At 50.1% G+C, this 9,397-nt stretch overlaps 1 protein-coding gene across 2 annotated transcripts; it reads right to left on the reverse strand.

The window, feature by feature from the left end:
- Positions 1-1,961: 1,961 nt before the first annotated feature.
- LOC119357069 lies at positions 1,962-3,337 on the reverse strand. 2 transcript variants are annotated; one of them, XM_037624054.1, is made up of 2 exons: positions 2,258-3,337; positions 1,962-2,207 (listed from the first exon to the last, which is right to left on the reverse strand). In XM_037624054.1, the coding sequence occupies exons 1-2, from the start codon at positions 3,210-3,212 to the stop codon at positions 2,200-2,202; spliced, it is 963 nt and encodes a 320-aa protein (XP_037479951.1). In that variant the 5' UTR covers positions 3,213-3,337; the 3' UTR covers positions 1,962-2,199. The 2 variants fall into 2 exon arrangements, with proteins under 2 accessions (XP_037479951.1, XP_037479950.1); XM_037624053.1 differs by having other exon boundaries at positions 1,962-3,335.
- Positions 3,338-9,397: the final 6,060 nt, after the last annotated feature.

A 9,397-nucleotide genomic window follows, 5' to 3' on the forward strand; every position in this document is an offset into this window, starting at 1 on the left:
ATGGAATTGAAGGAGACCTACAGAACGAACAGATGTGCACCTGTCCCTGAATTGCAGCATAACCAAGGTTCTTTTTTGTATATTTTTCAGAAGGAAGTCAGTGTGCTCCATCTTGTCCCTAGAGTCCAGATCCAACGCACCAGACTGTTCTGGAGCAGGGGAGCATATGCTGGGCCGTATCACCAGATATGCACCCCGTTTACGTTTACTGTTTTCTCTGGCTCCTGGTACTATTTCTCAAAAATGCCTTTGGGTATTATAATATACAAACGAAGTTTGCTCCTCCTAACTTATGCTAAAGGGCATAATTTTAGAGCCGAACCGGTGAGGCTGCCGGTTTATATTTTTAATGGTCAGACCACCGGCTCATTTGCGGGAAAAAAAATCAAAATATTTATACATATATTTAAAAAATTTGTCCATACATCAAATGAATACACATACTATTGGTTGTAAGCCATTATTAAACTACAAATTGTTGTCGGCACAGTTGGTTATGGGCCTTTAGCATGCCTTGCTCAAGGTAAAATTGTTTGATCCCTAATTTACACACCATTTTCTGAATATTTACTCATTTTTTTACTAATAGGCCAGTATAGCTTCAAAAACAAGCCATACTTTTTTTCGAGGGTGTTCTATTTTTTTAAGTTGTACTAAAGTTGAGACACTTATTTTAAGATAGAGAGAGTATATGTTTGTAACGGCTACGACGATATTTGCTTCCGTGAACAAAATGGAGAGTGAGCTCGCTTTATCAGAAAAGAAAAAACATATCTACCTATCCTATATGTGTCTGAATGTTTTCTTGATGTCTTTTGTACGAAATTAGAAGCAGAAACCTTTTGCTAAATTACAAGTGCCAGAGTGGGAGTGACCATGGCTCCATCGACTTGCCAAATTCAGCGGCTCATGGTCATAAGTCTGATGGATAATTCAGAGTCATGCCCGAAGGAAAATAACCATTCGACACGAGCGGTTAGGCGGTTCCAATAAATTCAGGAAAATGCGAGCACTAGCATGTTCGAGAAGATGATGGCCCGGCAAAGTGCAACTGAAATCCCCGCATCTCGCGTGCAGCTAGCAGAGCCGGGAGGAGACGGCACGTTCCGCGGTGTCGTACGCAGTGGTACCTGGCAGTACGCGCGCGCGCACGTACGTGTGGCAAGCCAAGTAGCGAGGGGGTAGGCATGGCGTCCCCACCGGGAGTAGCAAGCGCAAGTGTGCGGGCAAGCGCCGCTCCGGTAGCTGCTTCCGTCTATCGACAGTGTCGGGTGGGTGGCCAGCCTGCCTGCCCGGCTGCATACGCTTTGCCGCGACGGCAGCAAAACCGTGCGCCCCGGCCGGCCCGTGCCACGGCGCCAGCCAGTGCTCGGTGGCGTCACGGCGGCGGCGAGCGCAGGTGCGGGGCGGAGGACGACATGGCATCGCCATCGGTACTTGACCGGGCTGGTTGTTGTTGGGAGAGTTAAGAGTGGGCGTCGCCGGCACACCTCGCCTTGCCGGCTCCGGCAACCGCGCCATCTCCGTCATCGTGACATCGTGCCATGGCCCATGGCCCCGTGCGTGCGCCGCTGACATTTCAACGGCCGGCAAGCTGATGCAACTTGCAGAGCGTTCCGTCGGTCAATCCCGCCGGTCAATCGTTGGCGCCGGCCGGGCTGGCGTGGCGGCATGGTCCGCACGTCGCCAGTCTAGAACGGCATGGCCAAGCGCCGCGTAGGACTCGACGCACGACGCGGCAGACCACCCGTGCGTGCTCTAGAACGGCATGGTCAAGGATGTGCTACCGATGCATTTCATGTCATCAAAGAAGCATCAACTGATAGAAAGTCGACCAGCAAATATGTCAAGCACAGGCTCATCACCTCACGCAAGCATCATTTCCTTTTCTCAAAAAAAAAAAAAAAACTATAACGCAAGCATTACAAATCACAGAGAGAGACAGGAGACCAACATTTTGGAGCAATTTTCCGACGGTTTTCTTTTCATTTACCTTAACCGGATTCCACATTTCCAAAAGGGTGCAAAATGCAAAGTATCCTCACATGTGGCCTCCATCCTTGACGACGCACACACGCAGCAGTACACCGACTGTATGGCTGTATGTATGTATGTAGTCCTGTACTGCACCTGACTCTGTCTGTATCGCTCTGTATACACTTGGACACGACACACGCACTGTACTTACTGCTACTAGTACTAGTATAGCAACGGCGGTGAGCGGCGAACGGCTACTTCTTACTGCGCGGCGCCTTGCCGGCGGGTCCGGCCGCCATGAAGCTGCCCAGCTCGGCGTTGCGGAGACGCAGCGCCGCGCGGAACACGCCGTTGACGGCGTCCGACACCCGCTCCAGCCGCGCCGCCAGCTCCTCCGTCCGCTTCTCCACCTCCTGCGTCGCGGCGCGCAGCGCCGCCTCCTCCGGGGCCGCGCACTCGAGGACTGCCGCGAGCTTGCCCACGGCCTCGTCCGCGGCGTGGATCTCGTTGCTGGTGCCGGATTTGGCGAGGGCGGAGAGCTGGCTGGAGACCGCGTTGAAGGATTCCGCCCACGGGAGGTCGCCGGAGACCTGGGGGAAGGTGGAGTCACGGTTGGTGCTGCTAGTGCCGCCGAGGATGGTGGCCGCGGCTGTCGCGGCGAGGGAGGACACGGCGTTCACGGCGAGGACGACGCGCGCGGCGGCGGTGAGCTGCTGCCCGCGGCCGCCGCGGGGCGGGTCGACGAACGGGATGGAAGGGAGCGCTGGCAGAGCAGAAGAGGGAGTGCCCCCCGCGCCGCGGCCGTCGCGATCGGCGAGCGCGGCACGCGCGCGGCTGAGGGACGACGGGCTCGGGGGCGTCGAGGAGACGAGGTGGAGCGCGAGGCGGGAGAGCAGGCGGCGGCGGCGGAGGCGGTCGACGCGGGCGGCGATGGCGTTGCAGGCGTCCAGGAGCGCGACGCCGGCGTCGACGTGCGCGGCGACGGCGACGGCGTCCTTCTTCCCGTCCCCGGGCACGGCGGCGAGCGCGGGCACGGCGTCCGCGAGCGTGGCGGCGAGGAGGTCGGCGAGGCGGGCGAGCGCCGCGAGCGGGGAGGCCGGCAGGGGCAGCAGCCCCCCGAGGCGCGCGGCGAGGGCGGCGTCGAACCTGGAGGTGACCGCCGCCTTGCGGGGGCCCCGGGTGGCGGGGGCGGAGTGGAGGGGGAGCAGGGCGTGGTACTTGTCGGTGAGAAACATCTGCGCTGGCTGGGTGGTGGTGGTGTGCGGGCTGGGCTGAGGAGAGGAGAGGAGAGCTGGCGTCGGCGTTGGGTGGGCGTGCGACGAGGAGAGAGGTCTGGAGGCGGGCGGGGGCGGGGGGATTTAACGGGGGGCGGCGCCCGGTTGAGGTGCGAAACGGGGCAAGGCAAGGTGGGGACGGCGTGAGCGCGAGCGCGAGCGACGTGGACCGGAGATGGCGGGTGGCTTTTGTCCCCGGCAACAACGCGTCTCCCTCCGGGAAGACGAAGATGATGATCGGGACGCGAGGTCGCGGCGTGGGCCCCACGCGCAAGACGCGTAAGGGAAACACCTCTCTCTCTTTGTTTCTGCGGGCGGGTGGACGCCTTTTTGCTCCTTCACGCTTCTCTTTTTCCCTTTTCTTTTCTTTTGTCATCTCAGGGGAGAGAAATGTGGCATGGACGTCAAGGAACAAAAATGGAAGTACTCGGGGGTCTCTTTTGCTTCCTTGCACTGGTGCGATGGTGTGAGCGTGCTACCATGTACCAACCCTACATGGAAACCCTATTTCAAAAAGGTGTGGCAACCCTATTGCAAACCCTAGAGCTCGTCCCCCTCCCTCCGGCAATCGACCCACCTTGTCGCAACCATTGCAGCATTGCATTTGCACGTAGTTGGTCTCGAAACATGGGATACAATTGCCCCTTGCTGCTCTTCCTTCGAAAGCTGGAGGTCTCGGTGAATCACTCGATAGTTGACTTGATTGAACCGTAACCCTAGCCGTTCTCGTCCTTCGATGAGAAGAGAGCATGTGGGAGGTACAAGAGTGTCGTCGAGACTATAGTTTTGGCCCGACCCGCGTGAGCGGTTGAAAGTGACGTCGATAGGCGAAAGATCCCCATCTAGCATACTCTTGTCGTCATTTTGGCGCTTTCCTTTAAATATATGCCATTTTCCAGTGAGTGCCAGTGAGAGAGTGGGCTCTTCCTAGCCTCTAATTGCGTGTTCAAAAAGAAGTAGTGGACTTGATTGAATCGTAACCTAGCCGTTCTTATCCTCCGACGAGAAGAAAGCATGCTGGACGTGCAAGAGTGTCGTCGAGACTATAGTTTTGGTCCGGCCGAGCATCTGAAAAGCGTTGTCGATAGGCGATAGGTTCCTCTCTAGCGTATATGTGTCGTCATTTGGCGCTTTCCTTTAAATATATGTCGTTTTCCGGCGGGTGGTGTTGAGGGAGTGGGCTCTTGCTAGCTTCTAATTGCGTGTTCGAATACATGTGTCGTCATCCCGGCATGTGTGTGTTTCTTCCTTGGCTTCAGTTTCTACTGAACAGACATCAACATAGAGGTAGTATACAAGGGTTTATTGGGGATATAGGCCGGAGGCGGCGAATGGGGTCCACTGAGTGCCTACATTGTACAGGTAGGGTGAAAGAAGTAGGGAGGGTCGAAGGAGATCCAACCGTGTGAAGAGAAATGTTTACTACATTGGAGTAGTTATCTGTGGTGATGTTGGCTTGAAAGAGGGCAATGCCGAGCATGGCTTAGAATGGTCGGTTTGGGAACGGTAAATGGGAGCAAGGAAGAACAAGAACATGGTGATAGCACCGCCGACCACATTTAGTAGAAGAGGCAGATGCCAGGTGATAGCAAGCGGGTATGATGGTGCCAGATTGTCCGGAGAGGGGGGGGGGGGCGATGAGCTCATCGGATGGGATGGAGTAGGGATCAACTCTTGTCTTGACGAAAGAGTTGTGTCACGGGGCGATAACGCGGAAGGACAAACTTATGGACCTAAACTTATCCATTAGTATAACAAACAATCAATGCTTTAACCTTTTGGAAACGTTTTCTTTCTCTTTCTTGAGCAACTCAATCAACATTCCTTCACGATCAAATTATTCATCCTTTTAGCACAACCACACAATATAGACACACTGTCATGCAAATCCAAGAAACACTAACAACCAATTGATTCGGATACATAGTTGATAGATATGGACGATGAGTGGGCAAACCATTTTGCAATGGACTACTTGTGCCATCTCACCATGTAAACATGCATATAAAAGGCACACCTCAATGTGCAAACATTCATGTGAAAAGGCCCACTTTACAATAAATCAGATGTGCTTTTACTTTTAGTTCTTGTATTATTCATCCAAATATTCATGTTCAAAACAATCAAATATCATGAAAGTATAGTGCAACCGGATCCCGCTGCAACGCGCGGGGTATTGTGTAGTCCAGGGATGGAACTCAAGTCGAGTCGAGTCAGCTCAGCTTGACTCGTTACTTCGTTAAAGCTCATTAAGATAACAAGTTAGCTTGGCTCGACTCGTTAACATAACAAGCCCCAATTTTCAAACTCGGCTCGACTCGTGTAACTCTCGAGCTAGCTCCTTTAACTTGCTAAGCTCATTATAGACATGAATAACAAAATAAGTATTATGTATGAAATTAGTCTAGGAAAATATATTTTTGGACACATACTTTCTTTATAAATCAAAGCAATTAATAGTCTACCAAAGAAACAGTTGGTACAATCTATAAATGATAACAATCTACAATAATATTGATACTTATCTCGTGTCCCTTCTGATAAACAAGCTTAACGAGCTAAATTAGTAACTCGTTAGCTTGGCTCATTAAAGTTGTTTTGTTAATGAGCCCCGATCAAAACTCGACTCGACTTGTTAGTCACTGAGTTCGAGTCAAGTCATGAGCTACTCGTTATCACTCTCGAGGTGCAACAGTATCGATAAGACTATAGTAGTGGCTCAGTGAGCGGTTGAAAGCGTCGCCGATAGGCGAAAGATCCCCCTCTAGCATACGCTTGCCGTCATTTGGCGCTTTTCGTTAAATATATGTCATTTTCCGGTGGGTGGTGGTGAGGGATTCTGCTCTTGTTGGCTTTTAATTGCGTGTCGAAAACATGTGTCATACGCCCTGCACGCTTATGTTGCTTCTTTGCCTTCAGCTTGTACTCAAGAGACATCGACATAGAGGTCGTATGCAAGGTTTTATTGGGGATATAGGTAGGAGGCGATGAATAGGGTCCACCGCTTGCTACTGCGGTTCCTTCGAAAGCAGGAGGTCTTGATGAATCATTCGATAGTTGACTTGATTGAACCGTAACCCTAGCGGTTCTCGTCCTCCCATGAGAGGAGAGCATGTGGGAGGTACAAGAGTAGCGCAAAGACTATAGTAGTGGCCTATGTCGCGTTAGCAGTTCAAAGCGCCATCGATAAGCAAAAGATCCCCCTCTAGCATACTCTTGCCATCATTTAGCACTTTCTTTTTATATGTATGCCATTTTTCTGGTGAGTGATGGTGAGGGAGTGGGCTCTTGCTAGCCTCTAATTGTGTGTTCGAAAAGTAGTAGCAACCCTTGAGCTCGCCCCTCCCTCCGACTTAGTTCCCCTTGAGTATCAACCCACATGTGAAAACCATTGTATTTGCACGTAGTCGTGCTTGAAACATGGGCTTGCGTCACTGCTTGCTACTCTTCCTTCGAAGTCTGGAAGTCTCGATGAATCACTTGAAAGTTGACTTGATTGAACCGTAACCCTAGCCGTTCTCGTCCTCCGATGAGGAAAGAGCATGTGGGAGGTACAAGGGTGTCATCGAGACTATAGTTTTGGTCCGGCCCACGTAAGCATTTGAAAACGTAGTTGATAGGCGATAGATTCCCCCCTAGCACACCCTTGTCGTCATTTGGCGCTTTCCTTTAAATATATGTCATTTTCCGATGGGTGGTGCTAAGGGAGCGGGCTCTTGCTAGCTTCTAATTGCGTGTTCAGATACATGTGTTGTCATCCCTGCATGTGTGTGTTGCTTCCTTGGTTTTAGTTTCTACTTAAGTGACATCAAGATAGAGGTACTATGTAAGGGTTTATTGGGGATATAGGTAGGACACGATGAATGGGGCTCGGCTAGACTCGTTATGTTAATGAGCTTAAATTCAAAATCGGCTCAACTCGTGTAACTCATAGCTAACTCATTTAACTTGTTAAGTTCGTTATAGATAGGTGGGGGAGGGAGTGTGCTCTTGCTGGCTTCGAATTGCATGTTCGAAAACATGTGTCATCATCCCTGCACGCCTATGTTGCTTGTTCGTCTTCATTTTGTACTCAAGCGACATCGAAATAGAGGTAGTATGCAAGGGTTTATTGGGGATATAGGTAGGAGGTGATGAATGGGGTCCTCCGAGTACCTCTATTGGATAGGTATTGCGAATGAAAAGCGCCGGAAGGATCTACGGAGACTACGGGTTGTATAGGGAGGATCAAGGGAGACCCAACCAAGTGAAGATAAATGTTCACTAAGTGGGACCGGTGGTCTTTGACGATGTGGGATTAAAAGAGGGCAATGCCGAGCATGGCTTGGAACGTTTGGTTTGGGCAGGGTTAATGTGAGCGAGGAAGAATAAGAAGGTGGTGAGAGCACCGTCAACCACAATTAGTAGAACAGGTGGATGCCAGGTGATAGCAAGCGGGTACAATGATACTAGCTTGTCCGAGGAGAGGGCGAGGAGCTCCTCGGATGGGAGGGAGTGGGAAGCAATTGTTGTCTTGATGAAATAGTTGTGGCATGAAGCGATAACACGGAAGGACTAACTTGTGGACTAGACCTTATGCGATGTATAACACACAATCTACGCTTTAACCTTTTGAATTCCTTTTTTTCCATTTCTTCAGCAACTAAATCAACATTCCTTCACGATCTCACTATTCATCCTTTTCGCACAACAACACAATATAGACAGACTGTCCTGCAAATCCGCGAAACACTAACAACCAATTGATTCATGTACGTAGTTGATGGACATGGATGATGAGCAGGCAAACCATTTTGAAATGGACAAGCTTGTGCAAACCATGATCTGAAGTTTTTCCTTTTGGAAGGAGTGGTCTAGATATATTTATGATGTTACTATTAACTAGACTAAACTTGCTAAAAGTGTCACTTAATAAGACAATTCCAATCATATATACATGTTCAGTCTGGAGAGGGTCAATGGGTGCAACTGTGCGAGGAAAAAGTGGTGAGAAAACCGCCGACTGCAAATTAGTAAAAGAAGGAGATGACTGCATTGTATGGCTTCTCGCGCATATGGAGCTTGCAAAGAGCTCATTACATATGAAAAGAGGGGATCTCGAGAAAAGAGGAGTGAAACGGTGCGATAATGCGGAAGACTAACTTGTGAAACTAATTTTACACATACATTTCATATTGTTTTGATAAAGACAGATCATCCTCTACGTATTGAAATCTTTTTCTTTCTTTTCTTAAACAACCAATTAAATATTCCTTAAGGATCACTCCTTTTCTGCTTTTTCACAACAACACAACATAGACAACCTGGCACACAGATCCGAAGAATACTACGTGTTGAGATTCATATACGAGTCGATCGACATGAATGGCGAGTGAGCAGAACGTACTGGAATGTCTGACTTGCTCGTGTGAACTACGTTTCATAGATTTTTTTTCCTCCTTGAAAATGAGATATTAACCCCTAGATTAGGACCAGTGATTAGTTCTGACCCACTGATACGGCGCTTGATTGACCTCCACGCACACAACACAAGCTTGGGGCCGCGCTTCTCCACGGCTCATCGTACACACAGGTAATCCTGCTCAGTGCAAAGCTTGCACTCAACCAGAGTTCACACTTGTGAAAGGACGAGTTACTGTCACGTGCCAAGTACTAGGCCGATACGGCTGCCACATTTTGTGTGTGTGTGCGTGTGGAGAACATCACGGTGATAAATCTTCTTCCGATGCACTAATCACAGTTTAAAAATGGTCCTACGACAAGCTCATAATGAAAGAAAAATGATCCACACCACACGAGTAAATTGCACAAAACCACCACTTTAAAGGCAAGGTTTACGAAAACCACTACAATACATTTTTTTTTGCAGAAAACATCATGACTTCAGTAATCTTTTTGCAAAAGACACTGATCGGCGGATCGGGCTCAGTTAAGTGAGTTTCTGACAGGTGGGGCCCGTTTTTTGCCTACGTGGCATGACTTTTTGTGCCAGGTAGATTTTAATTTAAAATTACAAACTAGACCCTAGAATTTTACATAGACGCCCCTAAATCAAAAACGAAAAAGCAATTAGCCCCCGCTTCGACCACCCGGGGCCGGGATGCGGCCAGGGCGAAGCAGAGGGCGCGCGGCGACCTGGCGGCCGG

Source organism: Triticum dicoccoides, chromosome 2A (genome assembly GCF_002162155.2).
Source record: "Triticum dicoccoides isolate Atlit2015 ecotype Zavitan chromosome 2A, WEW_v2.0, whole genome shotgun sequence".
Taxonomy (NCBI): Eukaryota; Viridiplantae; Streptophyta; class Magnoliopsida; order Poales; family Poaceae; genus Triticum; species Triticum dicoccoides.

Coding starts and splice junctions, on each gene's coding strand:
- LOC119357069 (XM_037624053.1), bottom strand. CDS start 3,212: ATGTTTCTCACCGACAAGTACCACGCCCTGCTCCCCCTCCACTCCGCC.